Below are 14,762 nucleotides of genomic sequence, written 5' to 3'. Positions count from 1 at the left end.
CTTGTTGGCCCCTTTGCCTTCACTCTGCGGTCCAGCTCACCCCAAACCATCTCGATTGGGTTCAGGTCCGGTGACTGTGGAGGCCAGGTCATCTGCCGCAGCACTCCATCACTCTCCTTCTTGGTCAAATAGCCCTTACACAGCCTGGAGGTGTGTTTGGGGTCATTGTCCTGTTGAAAAATAAATGATCGTCCAACTAAACGCAAACCGGATGGGATGGCATGTCGCTGCAGGATGCTGTGGTAGCCATGCTGGTTCAGTGTGCCTTCAATTTTGAATAAATCCCCAACAGTGTCACCAGCAAAACACCCCCACACCATCACACCTCCTCCTCCATGCTTCACAGTGGGAACCAGGCATGTGGAATCCATCCGTTCACCTTTTCTGCGTCTCACAAAGACACGGCGGTTGGAACCAAAGATCTCAAATTTGGACTCATCAGACCAAAGCACAGATTTCCACTGGTCTAATGTCCATTCCTTGTGTTTCTTGGCCCAAACAAATCTCTTCTGCTTGTTGCCTCTCCTTAGCAGTGGTTTCTTAGCAGCTATTTGACCATGAAGGCCTGATTGGCGCAGTCTCCTCTTAACAGTTGTTCTAGAGATGGGTCTGCTGCTAGAACTCTGTGTGGCATTTATCTGGTCTCTGATCTGAGCTGCTGTTAACTTGCGATTTCTGAGGCTGGTGACTCGGATGAACTTGTCCTCAGAAGCAGAGGTGACTCTTGGTCTTCCTTTCCTGGGTCAGTCCTCATGTGTGCCAGCTTCGCTGTAGCGCTTGATGGTTTTTGCGACTCCACTTGGGGACACATTTAAAGTTTTTGCAATTTTCCGGACTGACTGACCTTCATTTCTTAAAGTAATGATGGCCACTCGTTTTTCTTTAGTTAGCTGATTGGTTCTTGCCATAATATGAATTTTAACAGTTGTCCAATAGGGCTGTCGGCTGTGTAGTAACCTGACTTCTGCACAACACAACTGATGGTCCCAACCCCATTGATAAAGCAAGAAATTCCACTAATTAACCCTGATACGGCACACCTGTGAAGTGAAAACCATTTCAGGTGACTACCTCTTGAAGCTCATCGAGAGAATGCCAAGAGTGTGCAAAGCAGTAATCAGAGCAAAGGGTGGCTATTTTGAAGAAACTAGAATATAAAACATGTTTTCAGTTATTTCAACTTTTTTTGTTAAGTACATAACTCCACATGTGTTCATTCATAGTTTTGATTCCTTCAGTGAGAATCTACAATGTAAATAGTCAAGAAAATAAAGAAAACGCATTGAATGAGAAGGTGTGTCCAAACTTTTGGCCTGTACTGTATATATATATATATATATATATATATATATATATATATATATATATATTGCATAGTGTTAAAGGAAAACAGTACAAATAAACAGGAGTCAGAGATAAAAAAGATGAACTCAATCATACTTTTTTTTTTTTTTTTTTATGAACACTGAACCTGACATGCTGACAGTGCAGAGTTTTAACTAGCAAACAGGAAACACTGGAGCATGAGATTATTTCTGCCTCCAGAGCAGCTCCACCCTGAGAAAAGTTTGTATGGCTAAAACTCAGTCTGAGCGCCACTGACATGTTAATTTGTCTTTATGTCTTACCAACATCTGGCCAGCAGCGAGCATCAATCTCCATCCTGTCCTCACTCCAGCTGACCTGGTTGCTATGGTTACAGATGACTGACCCATCAAACACATGGACTCTGAAGGCGGTAGCTGAGGCTGTGACCTCTGACCTCTCTCCTCCCACCAGAGAGCAGTCTTCTCCGTCACATGTCAAAGTGCTGCTGATGGAAGAGTCCTGACTGCTGCAGGTCACAGTGACGTTACAGGAGTCTGAGCTGAAGGAGACAGGCTTCACTGTCAGCTGAACTGGAGACACTCGCTCTGGAGGAGAGAGGTTTGAAGAGCTTTAGAAAACAGGCAGCAGCTACTGCTGTCAATCAAAGTCTGAGACATTCAGGAACTGACCTTGAACTGTGACTTTGTATTCAGCCACTTTCTCATCTTGTTCCCCATACAGCACTGCAGAATAAACTCCACTGTCAGCTTCTGTTAGACTCTTCAACAGCAAAGAGTAATCTTCTAATGAAAAATCAACCCTTCCTCTGTAGTTTGTAAAGATAGATACTTCATCCTTAACTAATCTTGCTACATTGTATCTACTCTTGAACTTCCATGTAAATATGGTTCCTTCTTGAATGTCAGGTTTCTGAACATGCAGAGTGACATCTTCTCCCTTCAGCACAAACTGAGACGTCACAGCACTGGAACCTGTAAAAAAAAAAAAAAAAAAAAAAAGACATATCATGAACAAAATCATTTTAATCATTATTCTGTCAATATTGATTGGCTATTTTAACAATATTTACTTTTCTGAATCTGACAAACTGAATCCTCAGTTTTCTGGTAGATAGTGGTGGGTCCCTTATTGTGAAAAGGGAGCTGACAGACTTATAACAACAAATATCAGCAAATATCATCATCATTATCATCAATGAGCCGGTTATTGCCCACTGTGTGTTTTGTCATTTTGTTATGTGCTCACACCAACAAGGATCCCTCAAGAACAGATGATGAAGAAAACTAAATTAATCTAATCACTTTTACTGACATGTTGGACTGTCAAGCCTCCTCTCCATGTTCTTCCTCCTAAACCTGACATTATTAACATACATTCATTTACTGAGCAGAGGATGACAAAGGAAAACATAAAGTGATGTAAAATCCAGTGTTAGATATTACACATTGACATAGATACACTGATACATGATACTATTATCACAGTTGTTCTCTTTGTTTTGAGGTAAGATGTTATTTCTGAAGCTTTTTTAAACGTTTATCTTGTTTTACTGCTACCTTTACACTTAGGTTCGTTGTTTTATCACTACGCAGATAAACATAATCTAAAAAAAATGTAACCCATATCTATAGCTACATGTACACTACCAGTCAGAAGTTTGGACACACCTTCTCATTCAATGTTTTTTCTTTATTTTTACTACTTTCTACATTGTAGATACATACTGAAGATCAGATTAGAGCCCAGATAAATGCCACACAGAGTTCTAGTGGCAGACACATCTCTACATCAACTGTGCAGAGGAGACTTAGTGAATCAGGCCTTTGCGGTCAAATAGCTGCTAAGAAACCACTACTAAGGAAAAGCAACAAGCAGAAGAGATTTGTTTGGGCCAAGAAACACAAGGACTGGACATTAGACCAGTGGAAATCTGTGCTTTGGTCTGATGAGTCCAAATTTGAGATCTTCGGTTCCACCAATCGTGTCTTTGTACGACGCAGAAAAGATGAACGGATGGTCTCCACATGCCTGGTTCCCACTGTGAAGCATGGAGGAGGAGGTGTGATGGTGTGGGGGTGCTTTGCTGGTGACACTGTTGGGGATTTATTCAAAATTGAAGGGACACTGGACTAGCATGGCTACCATGCAGCATCCTGCGGCCCCATGGCATCCCATGCTTAGTTGGACCATCATGTATTTTTCAATAGGACAATGACCCCAAACACACCTCCAGGCTGTGTAAGGGCTATTTGACCAAGAAGGAGAGTGATGGAGTGCTGCGGCAGATGACCTGGCCTCCACAGTCACCGGACCTGAACCCAATCCAGATGGTTTGGGATGAGCTGGACCGCAGAGTGAAGGCAAAGGGGCCAACAAGTGCTAAACAGCTCTGGGAACTCCTTCAAGACTGTTGGAAAACCGTTTCAGGTGACGACCTCTTGAAGCTCATCGAGAGAATGCCAAGAGTGTGCAAAGCAGTAATCAAAGCAAAGGGTGGCTATTTTGAAGAATCTAAAATATAAAACATATTTTGAGTTATTTCACACTTTTTCGTTTACTACATAATTCCATATGTGTTCATTCATAGTTTTGATGTCTTCAGTGAGAATCTACAATGTAAATAGTTATGGAAATAAAGAAAAAACATTAAATGAGAAGGTGTGTCCAAACTTTTGACTGGTAGTGTATGTATGTATTTGGAAAAATCCATCACAATAACAGCATTTACTATAAGGAAATAATGTCCTTCAAAACTAAGTCAACTAAAAAAGAGTGCACTCCTCACTTTCCCTAACTACAGGCTCTACCCGGCTCTGTAATGACCACAGCTCAGGAGAGACTCGGCAGGTAACTGTACTGCTAAAGTCTTTTCAAAATACAAATTAATTTACTGTATGACTCAAATAATAATAGATTACAGTAGCTCTCCAGCCATTTGTAATTCTTTGCCAGGAGTCACATGGCTTTTGACAGAAACCAGTTTTAAAACGAGCATTAATTAAATGCTCTTCAAGTCAGTTAAGCTTTCGGTTTATGGTTTCCTGTGCAACAACACGTCATCACTTCTCACTCTTTTCTCACAGAAGCAGCTTGTGCACATACCACTATAACATTTATCATGAAGCACTTAGACGCCGGCTTGACGGACATTCTGTTTTTTTTTTTTTTTTGTGGAAAGAATTTGGCATAAGTTAGCATTATACAAATAATCTTCTGATTTTCAGCGAAGCACATGGGTAGTTCCACCAATAGTATAGTGTTATCAAACTCAGCTGGCCAATAAGAGCTGAGTGAGGAGGGTCTAAAAACAGCATTCCGTGTGCGTTTTGTGTAACAGGTGGATGCGTCAGTCTACCGTCCGGTAGAGTAGAGAGAGTGGAGTAGGGCAGGGAGATGGAAGCAAAATACATTCAGTGTTTCCCCTATCATTCTATTGGCGGGGCTCCGACATTACTTTTCAAAATAAAAAATAAATAAAATCACAACAGAAATAATTTAACGTCACGTTTCTATACCCGCACTCATCCACATGAGAGAGGAGAACAGAGGAGAATCACACCTGTAGTGTAATAAATAATTAATGTTGAATTTGGTTTTCACTTTGCAAAGCGAATCAACGTTGATATGTGATGTGTTGTGATGTTGTTTCAATGTCTTATGTTTCAACATGAGTGAACTCATATTGAAGGCACAACAGTGAATTAATATTGAATTAAGTGTTGATTTTGCAAAGCGAATCAACGTTGATATTGTGATGTTGTTGATATTAACATCACAACTTGTGATGTTAATTCTTAATTCAATATTAATTCACTGTTGTGCCTTCAATATGAGTTCACTCAAGTTGAAACGTAAGACATTGAAACAACATCACAATATCAACGTTGATTCGCTTTGCAAAATCAAAACCAAATTCAACATTGATTTACCCATGAGTTATGATGTTGATTCAGTGTTGAATAAATGTTAAAATGCCAGCTGGGTAATGATAATTTCAGGATAGAACATGGAAGAGGCCAATAGGTTGAATCAACATACAGATCTTAAATCTAAATTTCAGATCTAAATTTCAACGTTGATTTATTGATAGGTTGTCAACGTTTCCGCAGTTGTTAGCTTTATATATTATTTCAACATTGTTTCAATGTAGAAACAACAACTGACATGTTTTAAATAATATTTCAATGTTGAACGTCGGTTGAATGCCAGCTGGGCTTATTGCTGCTGCTGCAGACGGGGAGACGCTCAGAAAAGAGGTTTTGCTTCTTAAAACCCTGTGTCTTTACTCCATGCCGTTCCAGTTTTTAACCCCTTACTGCCTGAATTTATTTACAATTATCTACAAAAATAAATTGTTTGTGTTTTTACCTTCTAGCAGATGCTAAATTATTGGTGTTAGAGTGCTTCCAATACAATTCTTGGTATGAGTGAAATATGCATCAGCAGGCATCAATGGGACACCACCTGGGCTGCATTAAGACAGGAAGTGGTTTGAGGCGAATTCGCGACAATAGTCTACAAGGGGTTGAGGTGGTTTCTAATTGTCGAAAGGATGAGGACATGGCAGTTATAAATGAATCCCACTGCCACTGTTAATAAAGCAAAACTGAACTTTGGTAGAGTGTTTGGTTGTATACTTATATGGATTTGATACAAGTCATGATGGTGAAATATCTTCTCAGTTGCTCCATGCTGCCCTGGACTGATAATCCACAATGTTGTATTTACATCTCTTCAGTCACTTCCATAGTACAGCTAAACAGATCTCACAATAACTCCTTAAGCACATAAATGAATGTGAACAAAGTGGATTATGCTTTACATTATGGATTATGGATTCCAGGATGCCAGGAAGGCACAAGATAACTGTGGAGCTTTCCTGCAGATGCTAGTAGTAGCAAGAAGCAAGTGAGTGAAGAGATGCAGTCTCGATCCCTTGACTCTTAATTATTTTTTTAAACAGCTTACTTCCTATCTCAACAGTAACAGTGGTGCTATTTTAGAGAATTTTTAATGTGATTTTCAGATTCACCACACTGCTGAGACATCCCTTCTAGTCATTTGTTGCTAATTTGTCTTTAATTTACATTTTTTGTCTTCTCTCTCTCTCTCTCTCTCTCTCTCTCTCTCTCTCTCTCTCTCTCTCTCTCTCTCTCTCTCTCTCTCCCTTTAAAGTACAAAAGATTAAATTCTTACTTACATCAGTAAAATTTGTAATGAAACCAAAAGTAAGAAGTTCATGGTTCAAGGATTAATCTCAGAGCATATCCAAGTTGTTTGTAAATTAACAACTTTTTACTTGAAAAGAGGTCTTGAAAACTTGTTTTTCTAAATCTCAGAATATTAACCGCCACCCACCCCTCCCTAGCTGAGTAATTTATAGTATGCCGTCTTGTATGCTGTCAAAACAATCTTAAGCATCCGTCTTATATAGAAACACTGTTTTAGTTTTAGAAAATAAAGAGCACTTATGTCGATTGTTTTTTGTTTGTTTGTTTTGTAATGTTGAATATCCCTTGTTTATCCTCATGTAAAAAAAACATAATTTACATTTATATTGTACATTCACATGACTTTGATACTATTATTGGATTTATGGGTTGTAGGAGAGATAGAGATATTTGTAGAAAAAGATTTAAGAAGACTTTACCTTTTATCTGGTGCAGAAAAGTCCAGAGAACTAACCATTTTGCTTCCATTCTGCTATGAAAGGAAACAAGGAAGTGTCTGCCTCTTAGTTCAGGTTAAGTTTCCTCTGCTGTTGTTCTGTCATTGACACGTGACCTCTGCTACTGACTCTTAGTACGCCTTTTTTTTTCTCATTCAGAATGAAGCAGCTTTAATTTGATGTTATTATGTTTTACCATTGTTTAATAAATTTGAGTTCATTTAGAGGACATAGTGGTTTCTGTGGTTTCTCAGGTCTTAAAAAAGGGTGACAGTGAAGCCATACGAAAACTGATACTGATAAATATACACTAAAATAATAATAAGGGAATTAAAGTATCGAACTCAGGGCGCTGCCTATAGGTAAAGGTGAAGGAAGCGCTACACACACACACACACACACACACACACACACACACACATGTACACACACGTGCACAAGTGTGTGTACATGTGTGTATATTTATGTGTGTATATATATATATATATAGAGAGAGAGAGAGAGAGAGAGAGAGAGAGAGAACTTTATGGATGGGCAGCTTTATGGATGGAGGGGTCTTGTCCCCACTGACCCCCCGGGACGAAAGAGACTGCTCTCTGGAGGGAGGAGAGAGGTCAGAGGTCACAGCCTCTGCTGCCTCCATCAGAGTCTATCTGTTGAATGGGTCAGTCATCTGTAACCATAGCAACCAGGTCAGCTGGAGAGAGGACAGGATGGAGACTGATGCTCTCTGCTGGCTACATGCTGGTAAGACACTCACTGTGATGAACATAAACAGCATTGTTCTCACCTCCTTGGTCTTTCTTTTTTTCTGGTGAGATGTTTTCACAAGCATCGTGTTTCTTATCATCTTATCTGCACAATCTATTTTTTTTTCAAAGGTTTCAAAAGGTTTTTAGAACGTGCAAGTGCACAACATGCTACACTGTGCACTAACAGGAATAGCTCTTCACTTCCTGTGCTGTCGAGTCACAGTCCCTCCTGTTGGTTTGGTAATGAAACGAGCTGATGAGCTGCTCTCCTGCTTGTTGTGTTCCAGGTCCACAGAGTCTCTCTGGTGTCTCTGTGAATCTCGTGAGGACGGTCATGCTCTCAGTTGGTCTGATCATCATGGTGTCTGTGGTGATCGGCGTCAACCTCCTGGTCAGGCTCAAAAAGAAAGAGTGAACCATCAACCTCCACCAACCACACTCTCAAATCCGTGTATAAATTTTACATTGCTGGCTCTGAGCTGCACCCTGCAAATACTTTAAAGGTGCTAAAGACAGGAAGTACATAAAACTTCAAGAGGAGGTACAGGACCACATGAGAACGGACATGAAGAAGAAGTCTTAGACACACATATAACGCTCTTTCAACTATTATAAAGTCTAAATTAAAGAAGTAATCTGTTATAATGGTGACAGCTTTGTTGCTAATTGCTCATCAGTGTGGGAAGTGCATTACATTTCCCAGAGATCACTTGTCAATCAAACAGTGCAGACACAAAAAAGAAATTCAATAGCATGCAAAATGTAACATTATTTTGGTCTTGGACTGGAGAACAAGCACCTCTCTGCTCTTTTGTTCTTTGCTCCTCTTACATAATTACAGCTCCAGTACCTTATTTGGGCGGAAAATTTAGGTTTGCGGGGTCCTGCTGTTGCATATAATCAAGATGGAGGAGTATGCCTTTACCATCTACTGTTTGTGTCAAGCAGGAAGTGAGCAGTGCAAATCTGCTCTTCATTTAAACTCTGTGTTGATTGTCTTTTCCCTTTTTCATTGTTCACCTTATAGTTGTTAAATATTGTACCATCTTGTACATGTTGTACTGCACAATTATTATTGTCACTATTATTATTTTACCTTCTCTTCTTTTTAGTGTCATTATTAGTTGTACATATTATGTACAGTTAACAATTAACAGACCATTAAAGTGTGTTATGCCTCATGAACAAACACACATTCATCTACATATTTCTTTATGAGAAAATCATTTGTGTCTTCCCAGTTGTGATTCGAAAACAGAAGTATACATAAAGCTGCAAAAAAAAAAAAAAAAAAAGGAAATCTTTGCTGTTGATGTGGTTTAGAGCAATCTGGCTTCCTGTAGGCTACAGATAAATGTCTGCACCATTAATGCATGGGCTTTCCAAGGCTTAAGCCTGGAACCCCCAAACTCCAGCAGGGCTTACGCTGATGCTATGGAACATACTGGCCTCTCAGTTAACGGGACTGGTTCCTTAGGTTTACAGCGTCGTAAATCTTTGCTCCTGATATGTCTTGAAGCATAAGAAAAATGTCACAGAAATATGTTGATAAGGTTAAAAAGTTGAATCTCATCAGAGGATGTCGTTATGCCACAGAGAAGTCAGCGCTCTGACCTGAGGGAAGTGGGTGGAAGAAACAGTCTCTGTACTTCCTCATTCTTATTTTTATCTGCTGTGTTTGCTGTGTTTTAAAAGCTCAGTCAACCAGCTTGATGCTCCTGGACTCTGAAGTTGAGTCTACATTGTCCAAATTTTCTCTTGTGAACTATGTACTCAACTACATTGAGTCCATAGTGAATTTGACCTTTTGCGGCGTCCATCTTTCACATGGTCAGAATCAAAACATGAATATGGAGACAAGCAAATGTCCTTTTTTTGGTTTATAGAAAACAAATAGCCATCACCATTTCCAAACCTTAACCGTTACCTTTTCCTAAACTTAACCAACAAACTTAACAAAAGCTAACAAAAGCAGTTAAAGCTGAGGTTTGACTGGTTAATAGTGACTGATGACAGGAATAGATGGTAACAGCCTTCTGACCCGGTAGCAGGTGCAGTGGGGCCCTACTAAGCCAGACTGGTGGGGGTGATTTCAGCCAATAATATCAATTTGATGGTGTGATACGTTGGGTCACAAACAACACAGTGCTTGTACTTGCTGAAGTTTGTTTGAAATGTGAAATGCGGTTGACACAGGAAAACTGACACTTTGGACACAGTGCTGTCTCTAGAGTGTGTTTAAAAGAGCAGAGCAGAAGCATTCTTCCTTTACCACCAAACAAAAAGACTCACATGGTGCAACCAGAGAAAATGTCTGTCTTTTTTGTACTTGGACTACTTTTCTGCACAGAGCCACTAGGTAAAATGAAAATCCTCCTATTATTTAAATGTCACAACGGATAAATGCAGTACATATCACTCACTGTAGACTACTAACATGTAGTTCAGTGAAAAGGGTTAGGGTTAGGGTTAGATACATACATACATGTGTATTTGCAGGTGAAGTGTAGAATTAAGTTAGATATTGCGTAATTTTCCTTTTCTGTTCAGTTTCAAATATGAAATAGGTGTTGGGAAATTTGGATCCAATAAGTAGAATGACTGTGAGATTGTGTATTGTTCTAATTTTGAAGCGATACAGAAAGATAGAAATCAAAAATAGGAAAACACATCTATTACATCCGGCAAGGAAGAAATTGGAAAAAAAATGAACCCTTAAAATGTAGGCATGTGTGTCATGGGGGAAGAAAGTAATGTTCTTATAAAGATTGCTTCTTATCTGTGAGCTAGTTATCTTTATGCAAAGTTGTCGCTGTTCAATTTGACCAAATGACATCACAGGGCATTAGCAGTGAGGTTTTCCAAACTGCATGGAAATGACAAGACTGTATTTACAGTATATTGTCCATAGTTTCAGACTTACCAAAGAAGAATTCAATCATCCACAAAAAATGTTTGACATGAAATGGATGCAAAGGATGAGGATTGCTCTCAATTTATCAATTATTGAAAATCAGAGCTCAGAATGGTCAAAGAAACTGCCGCAGTTTCATGTTTTCAGTAGTTTGAGACTCATCAAAGAAAAATGCAATAGATTTCTGGCCCACATATGGTTGAAGAGGTTCTTAGAACATTTATTTTTTATGGAGAATATCCAAATTGAACGTAAGACTGACTGCTAATTGACATGGGTATTCGATAACCACAAATGTAACTTTGATTAAGTGATTTGTTTATTATTTTTGCAGGTTCCAGTGCTGTGAGGTCTGTGTTTGTGCTAAAGGGAGAGGATCTACTTCTTGTCCATAAACCTGAACCTCTGGGAGGGAAATTTGTATTTGAATGGAAATTCCAAAACACATTCTATGTTGCAAAATTAACTAATGAACACATGAGAATCACAGACAGCTTCAAGCACAGTGTGAAATTTTCACAAGAAAATTACTCTTTGCAGGTGAAGAATCTACAGAAAGCTGACAGTGGAGTTTATACTCCCCCCCCCCCCCCCCCACCCCCCCACCCTCCTCCCACCCCCCACCCCACCCCTAAAACAAAGCAAAACTCTGCTGTGTTGGTTCAAGACGTTGCTGGCCTTAGACTCTTTTGAACTTGAGCATACACACTGACATCATTCGGCTGCCCGGAGGGACCAGCCAAGCTGTAGATGGTTCGAGACTCGGCCTCAGCTGCTTCCTCTGCTGTGCGGCCCTGAGCCACAGCATGGCCTGGATTGGGTTGCTGAAGGGAAACATGCATAATATTGTGAAAAAATGTTATTTGGCTTTTTCTATATTTATTTACAGTTTACTTTTAGAATTACTCATGGTGGACAGTAACAAAGTACATTTAGTTGAGTACATTTTGCAAGTATCAGTACCTCAACTGCAAGTCTGCTCTGACGTTTGTGTAGTAAAGTGTATTCATTCAGTGTATTCATTAGGTGGCTTCAGAGAGTTATGAGGGTCTGTTAATGCATCATGAAAACAATGTAGCCTTGCATTGATATTAAAAAGAAAATGTACTTATGAATGTACTTTCAAATACTTTTAAGTATTTTAAAACAAGTATTCCATTGCTTTAACTCAAGTAAAAATTTGACTGAGCAGAATGATTTTTCCCCTTGTCTTAATTAGCAAATTTCCCCAAATCTGAAACTATATTCCTCCATGTTGCTGGCAAAGCTCAAAGTTAATGTAAAAAAGTTGTGGTTTACCTTTGGAGTATCATACACTGTATTCTCTCTGGTCTCTCTCATCATCATATCTTCCTCATCTGTAGGTCAGTCAGAAAAACGACAAAAGGTGTATAATATTGTGCAATGTACTGACATGATATATCATACTGGCATCCTGCTTCATTCACCTGTTTCTTATAAGGAATGTAAACATTTTAAGAAGGAAAAAAAAATCAATGAATACAATGTAAAGTGTCTTAACAGCTGCTTCATCTCGAGGTAATAATAACAAATAAATAGATTGAGAGATTTCTGAGAAAGTCATTGCTGCAAATTCCCATGTAAACACATAGGAGGGGATTCACTCTGCAAACATCTTCAGTTTCGTGGTGCTGACAGCGGTGCAGTGTGTGTATACACAGGCAGGGCCGGACGGAGAAAATCATCCACGATGGGAATCTAGATCCCAGTCAGGCCACATTTTAAACACGGTCCTCCCTCAGGAAAATTTGAGTAACTGAATGTCCTGCATTCTGGTGTATTTTACTGCATATGAATCCCAGAATAATGAGCCAACGGCAAATGAACTTTTAGGCCCTACATAAAACACCTAGGTTATTTATTTACCCAGTTCTTTAGTGATATTTCACAGTAATATGACTATGATCAAACCAACATCAAAGAACTAGCAGTGAAAATCCAACTGTTGCGTTGTCTTGTACCCACAGGTTGATCTGAACTAGTGGGCTTCTCTTGTTCATTTCCCACTATGGAGGCACTAGCACTGCTACTCTCCCCGCCTATGAAAAAACAAGAGCATGGCATATTTTCAGTTTCTGATTATAATACTGCTTAACTCTGTCTCTTTCACCGCTGTATGTAAAATGTCTCATACCTGCAGGTTGGTCTGAACTAGTGGGCTTTTCTTGTGCATTTCCCACTACCACTATGGCACTAGCACTGGCACTACTCTCTCCACCTATAGAGAAAACAAAGCAAGAGAACATATTTTACATTACATACTTATGTAATGTTTATGCCAGAAATACACTGTGTTTGTTTTTGTTGGGTTTTGTTTTTGTTTTTTTGTATTACTACTGTACATGAAGTGACTTGACAAACATTATTCACGATTATTAAATAGTGCAGCCAAAAGTGGGTCAAGTTTCAAGAGCTAGCCAATTGTGTTTCAAGAGTAAAGACTGAGATATTCATGTACTGTATCTAATTCTTACGCACTTTGTGATTGTTTGTGTTGTAATGTCATTTCATCAGAGCTCATTCTCTGTTGATCCTCATGAGGTTCTACTCCTGAGGATCTGGCAGTACCTCCACCTCACAGGAAAAAAATCAATCAATCAGTACTATTTCAATTTCACAATTTTGGTCTGTATAGTGGCAATCCACTAATTGAACATGTATCAATGTAATCAATCAACAATGCAATGAAGTCATTTATGCGTAATAACATGATCTGAATCCAATCTGAAAGAGCTGTTGGCTCATTATTCTGTGATTCATACACAGTAAAATACACCAGAATGCAGGAAATTAATTAACTCAGATTTTCCTGAGGGAGGACCGTGTTTAAAATGTGGCCTGACTGGGAGCTAGATTCCCGGCCTGGATGATTTTCTCAGTCCGGCCCTGCCATTGGAGAAAATAAGAGCGGGGGAGGAGGGGCTGTAGCCAGATCTGACTGAATGTGGCATCCAGAGCGCCCCCTGCTGACAAGACTGCAGGCCAAAAACAAACAAACAAACAAACAAACAAACAAACAAACAAACAAAACTGCAGACCAGGCCAAACAGCAGGCCAGTCCGGGCCTGTTAGGCACACAGCGTCTACTCACCTCTGCTCTCGGGATCCATTGTATGCTTTCCTAAAAAAAAAAAAAAAACACACAAACAAACAAACAGATATACATATGAGCGTCTTTGTAGACTGCAGCCGATGAAATCAAGTTACAGAATGTTCCTCAGTGTAGTTCTGCAGAGGAGTGTTTTCTGTTCTCATGTCTTGTTCTTGACCAGGCAGGGCATCGCCGAGCAAAGATCACCAAGCTAAGCATGTTGGAGCGATCCCTCCCTGAACGAGATTTTCCAGGGTCCTCACATATTTTATTACACACAAGCCCCCTCCATAAAGGACTGTCAAATACACACTGCTCCAATATGAATATGAAGGCTAGGGAGATACATACATGTAAACATTTGTTTAATTGAAATTCTACATATGTTGTCTACCGCCTGACATGCCAATGTGAATGCTGTTGCCCTATGGCATACTATTTTAATAATTGTTATGATCCAAACAGCAGCCTTGTGAAAGTGGACAGTCTATTGCCCTGTCTATCAGAGGTGGTCTAAAAAATTACTTCAGAGAGACTTTTTGGGATTTTTAGGTTTGATGCTCTTGTTTATCCAGGTCTAAATGAGGAAATAGACCTTTTTTCTAAACACTGATTGATTTTATCACCACTATACTAGCTCCTTCTCATATGGTTAACTTGTTGTGTGTATTCTGACTAATGTGTGTGTGTGTGTGTGTGTGTGTGTGTGTGTGTGTGTGTGTGTGTGCCTTTTGTTTCTCAGCAGCTTTGGGTCAACCCTAACCTTTAGTCTGTTGTCTTTGTTGTCATTTCAAAGACAACGTCTCAAGATGTGCATCTCTCTTATTCTGAAAGCATTTGAAGAGAATGCCCAGACTACATCATTTTAATCCTTCTTATTTCACATCATTTCATTACATTCAACTTAAAACTCCATCTCAGTCAGTTTTGAAGTGACAGATAGCTCACTCCCTTTTTAAACACCTCTCTGTAACAGTATAGATACTG

General features: G+C 39.4%; 1 protein-coding gene across 1 annotated transcript; it reads right to left on the bottom strand.

Annotated features, from left to right (window-relative positions):
- Positions 1-1,611: 1,611 nt before the first annotated feature.
- On the bottom strand, positions 1,612-7,028 carry LOC115375016 (SLAM family member 9-like). The gene is made up of 3 exons (XM_030074252.1): positions 6,980-7,028; positions 1,998-2,300; positions 1,612-1,913 (listed from the first exon to the last, which is right to left on the bottom strand). The coding sequence occupies exons 1-3, from the start codon at positions 7,026-7,028 to the stop codon at positions 1,618-1,620; spliced, it is 648 nt and encodes a 215-aa protein (XP_029930112.1). The 3' UTR covers positions 1,612-1,617.
- Positions 7,029-14,762: the final 7,734 nt, after the last annotated feature.

This window comes from Myripristis murdjan, chromosome 17 (assembly GCF_902150065.1).
Source record: "Myripristis murdjan chromosome 17, fMyrMur1.1, whole genome shotgun sequence".
In the NCBI taxonomy this organism is placed as follows: Eukaryota; Metazoa; Chordata; class Actinopteri; order Holocentriformes; family Holocentridae; genus Myripristis; species Myripristis murdjan.
Note: the sequence above shows the minus strand (reverse complement) of the source record. Positions and strands in the feature narration are given on the sequence as shown.